We start from the raw sequence: 13855 nt of genomic DNA, 5'->3' as shown, positions 1-13855 counted from the left end.
CTTTTCAAGATCTTCATCTAATGAATCAGCCTCAGAAGGATCATCCTCAGAGACATGAACACTTTTACTTTTGTCAAGTAATTGAGTGTTCTTTTGTGCTTTAAAAGCAACATCCTTTTCGATTTTGGATGTATGCTCGTGACCAAAGATCTTTAGCTTTCCAACCAGCGTGTTTCTAGAGAGAGCATGAAGGTTATTTCCTTCAACGATGACATGCTTCTTAAAATCGTATCTAGACGGCAGCGATCTGAGAATTTTCATCACAATGTCCTTTTCAGAAATAGTCTTACCCAATGCAAAGGATGTATTAATAATTTCAGACACTTTGTGATTAAACTCATCAAATGAATCTTCATCTGCCATACGAAGGTTTTCCCAATCGGAATTAAGGTTTTGAATCCTAGCTTCCTTTTCTCTGGTATTCCCTTCGAATACGGTTTCTAAGATATCCCAAGCATCTTTAGACCGAGTGCACGTAGTCACATGGTGTTGAAGATCTGGGGTAATGGCATGTATGATGGCATTCAAACCTTCGGAGTTTTGCTTTGCAGTAAGAATCTCAGCAGCGTCATATGCACCAATATCCTTAGGAACTGTCGCATTCTCTACTTCCACAAAGGGGGCATCATATCAATTAACTACATAAACCCATGATTGAAAATCACGCGCTTGAAGAAAGCCACGCATAGCAATTTTCCACCACAAGTAATTTGAGCCATCGAAGACTGGTGGTACGTTTATAGAGATAACACCTTTGTCCATATCAGATCGCTACAAACACAGACTTATGAGGTCTTTAATGTGTTTGCCTGCTCTGATACCAATTGCAAATGCGGGGGTCTAACAACCACACCCAACAATTCGTTTGGCAATCTGAGAGGACTTACTCCAATATACTTTCTAGAGAATCAACTAGACAGTCAGACTCAATCTAGAGTAAAGTATATTAAAGAGCTTAATATCTCTAATCTCTTAATTCAATCCGCAATCAGCAAATAGAAATCTGCGAGAGTTACTTGAACGGTACCAAAGATCAATGTTCAAGTGTCAATCAATGTAAATCAACAACCAAAGGTTGGATATTCTAATTGATTGATCTTAACGCACAACCTGTGATATTTCAATTATATAACAAAATATAATGCAGAAAAGAAATAACACAGACACTAGAATTTTGGTAACGAGAAAACCGAAATTGCAGAAAAACCCTGGGACCTAGTCCAGATTGAACACCACACTGTATTAAGCCACTACATACTCTAGCCTACTACCAATTAACTTTGGACTGGATTATAGTTGAACCCTAATCAATGTCACACCGATTCAAGGTACAGTTGAGTTCCTTACGTCTCTGATCCCAACAAGATACTACACACTTGATTCCCTTAGTTGATCTCACCCACAACCAAGAGTTGCTATGACCCAAAGTCGAAGATTTGATAAATAAATATGTCTCACACAGAAAAGTCTATAGATTGAATAAATTTGTCTCCCAAAGAAATATCCAAGAGTTTTTATTCCGTCTTTTGACAAATCAAGGTGAACAGGAACCAATTGATAAAGCAGACTTATATTCCCGAAGAACATCCTAGTATTATCAATCACCTCACAATAATCTTAATCGACTTACGATACAAGATATTGTGGAATCACAAACGATGAGACGAATATGTTTGTGATTACTTTTATCTTTCCTATCGGAGAAATTAATATCGAGTCAATTATTTCATTTGTACTCAATACGATAGAATCAGGCAAGTTCAGAACACGCAACTACAAAGAAAATAGTTGGGTCTCGCTTCACAATCCCAATGAAGTCTTTGAAGTCGTTAACCTACAGGGTCTCGATAGAAACCTAAGGTTAAAGGAGAATCTACTCTAGTTTATGCAACTAGTAACACACAAGAGGTGTGGGGATTAGGTTTCCCAGTTGCTAGAGTTCTCCTTTATATAATTTTCAAATCAGGGTTTGCAATCTAAGTTACCTTGGTAACAAAGCATTCAATATGCACCATTAGATGAAAAACATGATTCAACCAAGCTAATATCTTTCAACCGTTGGATCGAACTTAGCTTGTTACACACAAATGAAATGTACCCTCATTTAGGTTTATGTAACCGTACCTAAACGTGTACACCATGTTGGTTCACAAATAGTTAACCGAGGTTAGCCATATGATTACTCTCATATCAACCTTACTCATCTTAACCATAACTAGTTCAAATGACTCAAATGAAACTAGTTAAAGATTTGTTCAATTGTTATATTCTCATACAATTATACAAGAACACAATTGAAGCAAAAAATCAGTTTGATTCACTCGAATCAATCATGAACACTAAAGCCACGGTTTGCTTAGATTGCATTCCTAATTATATAAATGTTTATGTTCATGTTTAAGACTGATCTTAGAACTTTAACCTTCAAGTATGCAAACGGGTACGCATACTTGAACAACCCGGACTAAGATTGAGTTACGCAAGTACGCAAACGGGTATACAAACTTCAAATCCCAACAGAAATTCTCGGACATGAACCTGTACGCCAGTACGTAAACGGGATACTTAGGTTCCCGGACTTCTCAAACCAACAGGTACGCAAACGGGTGTGCATACTATGGTTCCCGGACATCGATTACATATGTGCAAGAGTGCACAACATGACATATCCATTAATGGTTAAGTGTTGTAAATTCTTATTTCAATCATTGCAATTTTCTTAGAGGACGACAATAGCCGTTTTCACATACTATTAGCATCAAAGCAATTTTCAAGTTATTGAAATAATCATTACGAAAAATTCCAAGACAACACCGAATGATTGTATCACAAACCATGTAAGATGTTTGTCGGCAATTTTCACATGATATAAGATGAACTTGGTCGAAGCGAAAGCTTGCCAACACATATTTCAAGAAATATGTAAGCGAGTTAAACTCAGCTCAAAATCTCAAATGTGTATACAGAAAACTATATCATAATACGACTAATGTAATATAGGAGATGGAGTAGAAATAGACTTTCCAAGTGATAGATGAGTTTAAGTCTCCACATACCTTTTGTCGATGAAGTTCCACAAGATCCCCTTAGTATTTCTCCATCTTCAAATGATAAACGCCGTGAAAACAAAGCTCAACTACAGAATCTATGTCCTAGTCTGAGACATCTATAAATAGGCTAGAAATCAAGACTTATAGTTTTGATCACTAACATTGACAAACATGCTTGAGATAGCGACGCATGCGATTTCGACCGAGCAGTGCTCTAACAGAGTGAACATGGCGTGAGTCGAACACGCATCATCTGACACGGAGGCAGTCATGCTACTATTGCACCACAAGTTCAACATTGGAAGAAATTTACATGATTTAAACTATAAGCATGATTATACTAATCCAAGAAAATGTTGTCAACAATAGGAGTTGATTGGATCAACAATAGTAGTTGATCCCATAAAAAATTGGGTCAACAATAGGAGTTCATCACATAAATGGATCAACAACCGTAGTTGATCCATAAAAAATTGGGTCAACAACCGTTGTTGATCCCATAAAAACATATAATCAATAACAAATGATCATCACCTGTAGCTTCATAAACAACAACAACTTCAAGAACATTTTCAGATCTCGACTTCACCACCATTTTCAGATCGATTGCATACCGAATCAACTAATTCTTCTCTTTATTAAGATACCAACATCTCGACGTCACCACCATTTTCAGATCGATTTCATACCGAATCAACTCCTTCTTCTCTTTATTCACAGAAACAATGCAAAACCCATCACAATTTTGTACCCAGTTCGACTCGATCTCGAAACAGATTCAAACCTCATTAAAACAACATTAACAGTTCCCATCACCAACTGTGACCCAAAATCGAACAGATCCTTCATCTTCTTTGCTAATCTAACTCGACCCCAATCTTAATTTCATCTCAGGAACCCTGATTTCACCTTCCGGCCTTCAATCTCTCAATTTAGATTTAACAGCGGAAGAACATATTAACAAAATTGAAATTAAAAAAAATAAAATAACCGTAATAGATATGTTGATAGCGGTGGTGGAGTTAACGGAGGTGGTGGTGCTGGTTGTTGTGGAGGCAGTCGAGACGGTGATGGTGGGGGAGAGATGGAGAAGATGGTGGTGGGGCGATGAACGAAGAGTTCAGATTAAATAAGGAATTATAACAATTAGGTTTTTATAAAGAATTTCAATTTTGCCATCAGAGATATTTGTAAAGAGGCCTACATATTTGTGAAGACCCATCAGAAGGAGGGACAATAATTAAATTTCCACCTTCTGTTTCTGCTGTCCAAATAGGCTATTAACGTGGATGCTAAATAGATATTTAATTGGGGTGTATCAAAATCCATATAAGACATAATTAATGTTACCTGTGGATTAGTACACCCCAAAAAAAATTAGTACCCCGTTTGACAAAGAGAGTTCGTTTTCAATTCCTATCTGATTAAAAAAAAAAGAAATCCTATTTTTGTCGTTTCTACAAGACTTTTGTTTAAAAGTCATCGTCTTCTCCGTTACTGATAAGCAAATTTCCCTTTCTCTCTCATTCTCTCTCCAAAACAAAGTTTATCCACACTTTGAGGGATAATCCAATTTTTCACTGACTTTGATTTTAGGATTTCATTTTCTTTTTTGTGAGTGAGACCTCACCTGCCAAAGTTGAACCACCTAACATGGCGGACGCTGCTAATTGGAGAACACAAATTCAACCTGGTTCTCGCCACACAGTTGTCACTAAGATGTAAGTAAGCCAATTAGAACTAATCTTGTTCTTTAAAATTTAGGTTAATCGGATTAGGGAAAAATATGATCACGCTAAACCCTTTCTTTCTTTCTTTTTGTGATTTTAGTATTGATCATTTCAAACATGGATTCAACATTTTGAATTCTATATCAAAGGTTTATTTTCTGTTAACATAGTTTTCTTTTTATGGAGATTTTTCTTTGAGAAATTCTGTACCAAATGGTTTTTTATGTTTTCAAATTGGAGGGATGTAATTTGTAATCTGACGCTTGATATGATGTTTTATACCTGTTAGTAACTTGCAATTGATTCAACTAGACGTAGTTTTAATTGTCTATAAACTTATTGTGTAGAATGGAGACTCTGAAGACACAAATTCCAAATGCTGGACCAGAAGGATTGGTAGAGCTTAATAAAATTGCTGTAAGATTTGAGCAAGAAATATTCAATGCTGCTACAAGTCAGGTATATTAATCAATTTGTTGTTGTTATTCTAGTAATTGTATTGCTTTTCTAGTTTTGTCTACTGATGAGTGAGCATGATATTCCCATTCATTCGTCAGAATAAGCAGAGTTTTCTCACTTCCCGTTGAGTAGAAGTCCGATTTGTGGCACTTATTTGGAGTTTTAATTACTGATAACTAAGGTTTGGGGGTTACATAAACTATAATCGAGTTAAGGACTGTAGGATCATTTGATACATGTGCTCAAGATTCAAGCCGTTGTTGTCATGTGCTCTTTTGGGGTGCACTATAATCGGGCTTTTAATTTGTTATTAGCGAATCTCCTGGTGTAGTTCAGTGATTGTCAATTACACATGCCATTTCGTTCCGAATTTAATATCTTAACCTTTTACATAGAACAATCCTGATTTATGGAGTGCACATGACATTTCATGTACATAGCTTGCTGAACTCATCGAGTTATTTCGAACTGAAGTAATGAAATTTATCTGTGTTCTTCTGTTACGAAACTTGTCTTAGAACCTCAGTTGCTTAGAACCACTTGTTTTTAGCTCAGTGCTTTTATGGTTTTCAATTTGATTGAGTTCTCACTCCGGAATGTACTCCTTTATGGGAACGAACTGAGTTGCAGTAGCTAAATTATAGGGGATTCCTTGTGAGAGTTTGCCTGATAAGTCAATGTTAAATATCCATTCTGTGTAGTATACCTTTCCTCTTTTTGTTAAACTTGTTGGAAAGATCTGACTTCAGATGGTCAATCTAAAAGCTTTAGCTAATATGATCAATTGAATTGTTACCGTTTTGGTATGTCCTCGTATTAACCGGTTCCGATGAGTTCAAAGGACTCACACTTAGCTCTATAATTCAGTACCATCTTCACTGCCATTCTGACCTCTGATTAGTAATTCGGTTTTCCATTATAGATTTGATCTGACTTTTCACTATCGAAAAATCTTTAGCTGTGTATTATAACAAAATCATGTCAGTCACTCTGTTGTAGTGTTGGATCCTGCACAACCTTGTTTTAGTTTACATAAGTTTTGACCCCTTTTGTGCTACTCTGATCTTGGTCATAAATGGTTGATTTTGTCACTTTACATCCTGAAAGGTGCAAGTTCCAAGCAGTTTCTGGTTAATATATAGGTTGTTTTCAGATGAATGATGTCCTAAAAGAGCAGAATCATGTAATATACATCCTTCAGATGGCCTCTACATGGACAAATGGTATTTTATAGAGAACTGGGTAAAAATTAGGTGCATTTGTTTATCATCTTTGCATCATATACTCCCTCCGTTTCTGGAAAAGAGATACTTTCACTTTTTCAATTTGGCCTATTATTAGGCTAAAATGAAAAAGTGAAAGTATCTCTTTTCCAAAAACAGAGGGAGTATTATTTTTTGTCAGTATTCTTTGGTTGTATCTTGCCTAAGTAATCTTTTTTGCATCCATGCAGCATTATGGAATCTAAGTAAATTAATTTTGTAAATACAGTTGGATTATCTAGGAAAAATATCTTTGAAGATGATGAAACTGGAGACAAAATCTCAGACAAATGGAGTTGCTAATTCTTTACCCTTTAATAATGGTGGTGGTAGCCAAAATCCTCAAGATCCAGGTAAGAGTTTCTATGCAGGAGAGATTGCTGGTACAGTGTTGTTTGATTTGCAATGTGACACATGCTTTACTTATTCTTTGTGAATTATAAGTCACCTTATTATTTATTTTTTTTCTGTCATTGTACGAAAATAGTGTCTCATATTATGCAGTCCCAAGTGCGCAACCTAGGGCAGTCACAAATTCCTTTAGCGAGTGAGTCTCAAGCACGGCAGCAGCTGTTATCCCATAATATTCGGAATAATTTCGGAAATTCTGGAATCCAAGGACCTGTAGCATTGTCATCTGCATTGCCTTCTGGGGCCAATCTCACTCAATCCTTGACGCCCAATGCCGTTAATCAGGGATCCAACATGCATTCCGGAATGGCACAGAATTCTTCTGGGAATCTAGTTGGTCAGGGATGTTTAGCATCGAATATGTTTGCTAACTCAACAAGGCAGATGCAAGGATATCAGTTTCCACAACAGACCGGTTCTCAACAACAGCAGTCTCAAAGTTCGCAGAAGATTTTGTATCAGCAACAACACCTATTGAAGCAGAAGCAGCAGCAGCAACACCTACTGGGAAACGTACCATCCTCCATTATGCAGTCACGCATGCAGGAACAACCACAGCAACAACAGCAAAACCCTAAGCAGTCAACTAAATTGCAATCTGCTCAACAGCCTCATATGCAAATTGGTCTTCAGCCAAGCCAGTCGGCACTTCAACAGACTCAGCCCTCCATGATGCAATCTTCTTCAGGTCTTCAACAGAACCCGCAGTCTGCTGTTGTACAGACCACACCTAATGTTCGTCAACAATATCCACACAGTGTCCTTAGGAAACCACAGCAACAGGCTCAACGGTCTAGGCACCAACAAGCTCCTGTTCTGCATCAGCGGCAGCATCTGGTGTTGCCTTCACAGCAGCAAATAGATGTCCCAAACTTGCCTTCACAGCAACAAAACAATGTATCCGATATGCAGCAGCAACAACAGCAGCAGAAACAGGGGTTGCTAAAACATCAGAATAACATCGCAAATATGCAGCAACATTTACTTGGAAATAACATCCCCCTTCAGCAGCAGCTAGGTCAACAAAGTAACACGTCAGGGTCACAGAAGCAGCATCAGCAGCCAATGCAAAGGGGAAACATGCAGAAACAACAAAATGCACATGTATCAACAAATTGGTTACAAATCCAAGAGCAACATGCACAATCCCAACCAGCACTACAACAACTTATGTCACAGCCTCCATCTCAAACAACGCAAATGCATCAGCAATTGGGGTTGCAACAACAACCATATTCATTACAAACGGACATGCAACAAAAGATTCAGACATCTACTGGCTCGATGCTCAACCATCAAAGTTTATTGGATCAGAAGCAAGTGTTCCATTCACAATCACCACCTCCAGAGGACTCATCAGGTATGTCATTTTGGTCGAAAAATCCACTTTACATTGCTTTGGTATGTGTTGTGTGTTTTGTAGAACTTTTCTTCTTTAATGGTTTTCGACACAATTATTTTCTGTTGCCTTCTTTTCCTCTTTTTCAGTTCTGTCCCTTTCTCTTCTTTTTTTTACTGTAAAGGAATGGAAGACTTGTTGTCTAATGGGTTATCATCTGCTTTTTTTCATTTAGCAGCAATAGATGCAGCAATAACAGGAAATGTTGCCGATGTGCAGGAGGAAGTTTATCAGAAAGTATGGTTCTAATCACCTCTTTCAGCTTTCGTATGTTTTATTTTCTTTCTAATCTCATTTGCATCTGAGCTGTCTCAAACCTTGGCATTTAAAGTTTTTGTCGGTTGACAAGATCAGCCGAGTTGCTAAAAACATGCCATCTTGGCCAAATCATACTGCGTTCTTTACCATTCTATTTGGTTATTATTGTAGATTAAGTTCATGAGAGAAAAATACATACCAGATCTTTGTCACATGCACCAGAAGATCTCTCAAAAATGCCAACAGGTTAGTATTTGATTTTTCTTTCTGTTTACAAATTATTAAAAACCACAGTTTTCTTAACTTACAACATGGCTCATTTTTTTGTTGGGTATTTGCGCTTGATAAACGTTTGTTCTCCTTTTGTCGTGTGGTAGCATGATTCTCTTCCACAACCACCGAAGTCTGAACAACTTGGGAGGCTCAAAGCTTTCAAGAATTCGTTGGAAAAGATAATGGGGTTCTTGAATCTTCCCAAAAGTATGATGATACCTAGTTTGAAGGATAAGGTGGCCTCGTATGAGAAACAGATCCTGTGTATTCTGAACTGGAATCGCTCGAGAAAACCTTGCCTACCCCAGCCACAACTTCAGCAACAGCAGCACCAGATGCATTTGGATAATCAGAAGCAGCAACAGTTGTTGCAGCACCAACACCAGCAGCTGCTGCAATCTACAAACTCACCCTTTATTGTCCCTTCTCCTTCTCCACCCCTGGCTCCTTCTCCAGTACCCGGGGATCCAGAAAAACAGACTTCTGGAGTTTCCTCTCAGTCAAATGCAGGAAACATTGGGCATGTACATGATATTGCTTATCTTGGTCAAGTGCAATCTCCTGCTATCGGCACTCCTGGGATATCACCATCCCCTTTGATCGAAGAGTTCACTGGTCCAAATGGCAATCAGGTCACATCCTCCACAATCACTAAGCCAAGTGTTACAGAGCAGCCCATAGAACGCCTGTTGAAAGCGGTATGCTGTTTTTTCTTCTTATTATTAGTTATTGTGTGGTTAGATTATCCAATTCATTTTAGGTTAGCAGTTAAACACACATCAAAATCTCATAATGCAAAAACCAGTTGGAATACTTACGCACTCTTACACCGTAATCCTTGACTCGAGAACTGCACAATCCTTGAAGAATACATTTGAAAGTATACCACAGCTTGAAAGTAAAGGCTGATTGCAAGTAATGATTAGAATAGACATTACATTAGTAATGTCAGATGCCATCCACTTGGAAATAGACGTAATTGTTGCTATCGTTTAACATCATTGTGCATCTTCATCTTTTCTCAGGTAAACTCCATATCTCCTAAAGCATTTAGTGCTTCTGTCAGTGACATTGGGTCAGTCATTAGTATGATCGACAGGATAGCTGGATCTGCACCAGGTAATGGATCCAAAGCTGCTGTGGGTGAAGATTTGGTGGCTATGGCAAAATGTCGTATACAAGCAAGGAATCTTATTCAACAAGATGGAAGCTCAGCACGGAAGAAAATGAGGCGTCACACAGTTGCAGTTCCCTTAAAAGCCATGTCATCAGCTGGCAGTATGAACGATAATTTCAAGCAGTTAGTTAGTATGGAATTGTCTGATATTGAGTCAACTGGGACCACTAGGATGAAGAGATCTCGAGATGAGGTATGACGTTGACATAATATTCATCTAAATATTAGAGCCTTTAGATTCATGTAAGAGAAAAAATATGGTACTGTTTTTATCTTCTTTATATGAAAGATGAAGGTACTTCTGCAGTTCCATTTTTTGTTCCTTTAGTTGAATGATCCTCTTTATTTCTAGTTTTACTTGATTAAAGATGCATTTCATATTTTGCAGGCCAACCATGTGTTGCTGGAGGAAATTGGGAAGATTAATCAACGTCTAATCGACACTGTAGTGGATATCAGTGACGAAGATGTTCATCCAATTGCATCTGCAGGTGCTGCTGAAGGAACCATTCTCAAGTGCTCCTATAACGCTGTTGCTCTCAGTCGGAACTTGAAGGCGCTGTATGCTTCAGCACAAATGGTGTGAATTCTGAATCTTAAAACTTATTGTTTGGGGTATTCATATTTTGATTTGTCTTTACTTATCTATTTATTTGTTACTTGTTTATGATTCTGCAGACTCCAATTCAGCCCTTAAGGTTGCTCGTTCCCACAAATTATCCGAATTGTTCTCCGATACTCTTGGACAGGTTTCCCGTTGAACTGAGGTAAAATTTTGGTGGATAACGGTATCAATTATACTATTATCTGTAGATTGCATGAAATATGTCACTTCATATTTATATTATTAAACACCAGTTGAACAGCCTTCCTGCTCTGGCTCACTGGAACTTTCACAAAACCACCTGATAATTAAGTGGTATAGGTGATTAACCAAAGGAATAAATCATTTGAGAGGATGATCTTTTGTGGTGGATGTGAAGATCATGATAGTGAAAACTTATCCTCAATGAAAAGCCACAAGTTGCTCTACTGCTAATCTCTTTACCGAAAAGGTGGATGCTAGAGCAACCATAACTTTGCAATTCCGACGATTCAGTATATACGGTATATGCAACTTCTCAGTCGCAGTTAAAGATTTTAAGCCTTCTCCAGAAGGAGTGCCCAGCTAAAAACTGTGCCACAGTTTGTACTGCGTGGTTGATCTTGCACTTCCTAATACTTTCATGCATGTCTGATAATGGGTTGTGTATTCTTGACATAACTGCATCTGTAAACAGTTAGTTGGTAATTTGTTCACCAATAATCAATTTAAGTATTTTGTTATGACAGTAAGGAGCACGAAGACTTATCAACCAAGGTAAAGTCGAGGTTCAGTAGATCTCTTCGCAGTATTTCACAGCCTATGTCTCTTCACGATATGGTGAAGACCTGGGATGTATGTGTTCGAGCGGTGATATCTGATTGTGCTTGCCAAAGAGGAGGAGGGAGCTTCAGCTCAAGATGTGGTGCTTGGGAGAATTGCCCAACTGCCATCGATTTAATCAGCTAACTGACCCTGATTCCATGTACATCAAAAGAATCTCTGCTGTACAACACTGTGATATCTATGACCCTCTCACTTCTCTTCAGAGAATACGCATTTATATCATTCACAGTCCGCTTTGCAGCATTATCTATACGGTGTAAATCCATTTACTCTTGGGGGCATCATCGCGAAGAAGATTGGCGATTTTGCATTTTGATTTTGATAGAGTAATTATTGTCCATAATTTTTTGTTAGGAAACTGATTCGATATCTTATTAGGTTGTCAATGTTGGGGTTAATTGTGAAAGTATGGAAACATGGTATGATGTGTCAGTGTTCAAAAGTCAACAGTCAAGACCCTCAAAAAATCAGAACCTTAATCACGGTGCCACAAGTCTTTTACAATTTTTCACTTATTGATCTGGTCCACTGAAATTAGCAGGGAATCCCGGTGTTGCCGATAAAGTGAACGTCACTGGCTACTAGTGCCTGGTGAACATATTTACTAAAAGAATTTAGCAGGCAGACAGATTCACTCACAGGCAGGCATAACCTTATCTTTTCGCAAGGTCCACAAAAAATCTAAAACAAATGACAAGAGGGGTATCTCCAGGCTGGTGTTGGAATTCTTAGATTTTCATAAGCTTGTAGATGGAAAGGATGTCTATTGTTCAACTATTGAGCAGAGCCATGGAAGTTCATTAGCCAATTACAATGTGGATACAGATATCCCAAGATAAGTAACCATATGGTTCCTACTTCTATTTATACAACCCTAAATCAACAGCTTCAAAACACACTCATTTAACATATATTCACCTCATTTCACTTCTTCTCTATCTTAGTTCAAGCACATCCATTAATTAATGGCTGCTTCAACAATGGCTCTCTCTTCTCCTTCTCTTGCTGGAAAGGCAGTGAAGCTAACTCCATCCATTCCAGAAGGTGAAGGAAGAATTACCATGCTCTTCCAGAAAAAGACAGCGGCCCCAAAAGCAGCTAAATCATCTAAACCTGCCGTTTCATCTAACAGCCCATGGTATGGTCCTGACAGAGTTAAGTACTTGGGTCCCTTTTCAGGAGAGGCTCCATCGTATCTCAATGGTGAATTCCCTGGTGATTATGGTTGGGACACTGCAGGGCTTTCTGCAGATCCAGAAACTTTCGCCAAAAACCGTGAACTTGAAGTGATTCATTGCAGATGGGCTATGCTCGGAGCTCTAGGATGCATCTTTCCGGAACTACTCTCGCGTAATGGTGTTAAATTCGGTGAAGCCGTTTGGTTCAAAGCCGGCGCACAAATTTTCAGTGAGGGAGGATTGGACTACTTGGGTAACTCAAGCTTAGTACATGCTCAAAGCATTTTGGCCATTTGGGCAACACAGGTTATCCTGATGGGTGCAGTTGAGGGTTACCGTGTTGCTGGTGGACCACTTGGTGAGATTGTCGACCCACTTTACCCCGGTGGCAGTTTCGACCCACTTGGACTTGCTGATGACCCAGAGGCTTTCGCTGAGCTGAAGGTGAAGGAGATTAAGAACGGGAGATTGGCGATGTTTTCCATGTTCGGATACTTCGTTCAAGCAATTGTGACCGGTAAAGGACCTCTAGAGAACTTGGCTGATCATCTTGCTGATCCTGTTAGCAACAATGCCTGGGCTTTTGCCACAAATTTTTCCCCCGGAAACTGAGTGTCAAGGCTAGTGTTGGTTCATTCATGACCTGGTAATAATTCTACCAGGTTGCTGGTATGTCCTAGTGATGTAAATAGATCTACCTGAGACACCTTTAAATTATGCGATTTTTTCTGTAATTTGATTTCATTTTTAACCAATGAACTTAATATATGCTCTTCAGTAAGATTTTAAAAATTTATTGCATTCACTCGAACCAGAATGTATTGCGCAACACTGTGATGAGTTGCTAAATTAAATATTTGGACACCGAATTGCATTCTTTCGTTCATTGTGTTAGTAAATTTTTTACAGCTGCCATGCCATTAACAGGTTCATCCCCATAACTGTACTACTGCTATAGTCTGAGAGCAACTCGAATGCTTGGGGGTTAACGTCATCCTACGTGGATGTCTTATTAAAATTTTGTTTTAGTGCTAAAAGACAGAAAAACAAAAAAAATATCACTTATATTTCATCTCCAATTTTCAAGGTCATATCTAACAAACTTTGTTTAAATTTAGAACGATTTTTTGGGGACCATGGATTTTTTTAGGACCATGGTTTTATTTTGGGTAAAGACATTAAAAGTAAATCTAGTTCACCCCTTATCTAGATATTTATATTAATACCTA

At 38.3% G+C, this 13855-nt stretch overlaps 2 protein-coding genes across 3 annotated transcripts; both read left to right on the top strand.

The window, feature by feature from the left end:
- Positions 1 to 4560: 4560 nt before the first annotated feature.
- LOC113350505 (mediator of RNA polymerase II transcription subunit 15a-like) lies at positions 4561 to 11952 on the top strand. 2 transcript variants are annotated; one of them, XM_026594658.1, is made up of 11 exons: positions 4561 to 4771; positions 5128 to 5239; positions 6731 to 6854; positions 6989 to 8272; positions 8490 to 8548; positions 8741 to 8815; positions 8947 to 9540; positions 9868 to 10212; positions 10408 to 10599; positions 10698 to 10786; positions 11352 to 11952. In XM_026594658.1, exons 1-11 carry the CDS (start codon positions 4704 to 4706, stop codon positions 11569 to 11571), a joined length of 3162 nt encoding a protein of 1053 aa, XP_026450443.1. In that variant the 5' UTR covers positions 4561 to 4703; the 3' UTR covers positions 11572 to 11952. The 2 variants fall into 2 exon arrangements, with proteins under 2 accessions (XP_026450443.1, XP_026450442.1); XM_026594657.1 differs by having other exon boundaries at positions 8487 to 8548.
- Positions 11953 to 12163: 211 nt separating this feature from the next.
- Positions 12164 to 13431, top strand: LOC113350506 (chlorophyll a-b binding protein of LHCII type 1-like). Its single transcript, XM_026594659.1, has one exon. It carries the CDS (start codon positions 12414 to 12416, stop codon positions 13236 to 13238), a length of 825 nt encoding a protein of 274 aa, XP_026450444.1. The 5' UTR covers positions 12164 to 12413; the 3' UTR covers positions 13239 to 13431.
- The last annotated feature ends 424 nt before the right edge of the window (positions 13432 to 13855 follow it).

Source organism: Papaver somniferum, chromosome 2, assembly GCF_003573695.1.
Source record: "Papaver somniferum cultivar HN1 chromosome 2, ASM357369v1, whole genome shotgun sequence".
Classification (NCBI taxonomy): Eukaryota; Viridiplantae; Streptophyta; class Magnoliopsida; order Ranunculales; family Papaveraceae; genus Papaver; species Papaver somniferum.
Note: the sequence above shows the minus strand (reverse complement) of the source record. Positions and strands in the feature narration are given on the sequence as shown.

Bases quoted from the DNA above. Each gene is read 5' to 3' on its own strand.
- LOC113350505 (XM_026594657.1), top strand. From the start codon at position 4,704: ATGGCGGACGCTGCTAATTGGAGAACACAAATTCAACCTGGTTCTCGC. The intron at 8,549-8,740 runs GTATGGTTCTAA...TTATTATTGTAG, and splicing joins AGGAGGAAGTTTATCAGAAA to ATTAAGTTCATGAGAGAAAA. The intron at 8,816-8,946 runs GTTAGTATTTGA...GTCGTGTGGTAG, and splicing joins TCTCTCAAAAATGCCAACAG to CATGATTCTCTTCCACAACC.
- LOC113350506 (XM_026594659.1), top strand. From the start codon at position 12,414: ATGGCTGCTTCAACAATGGCTCTCTCTTCTCCTTCTCTTGCTGGAAAG.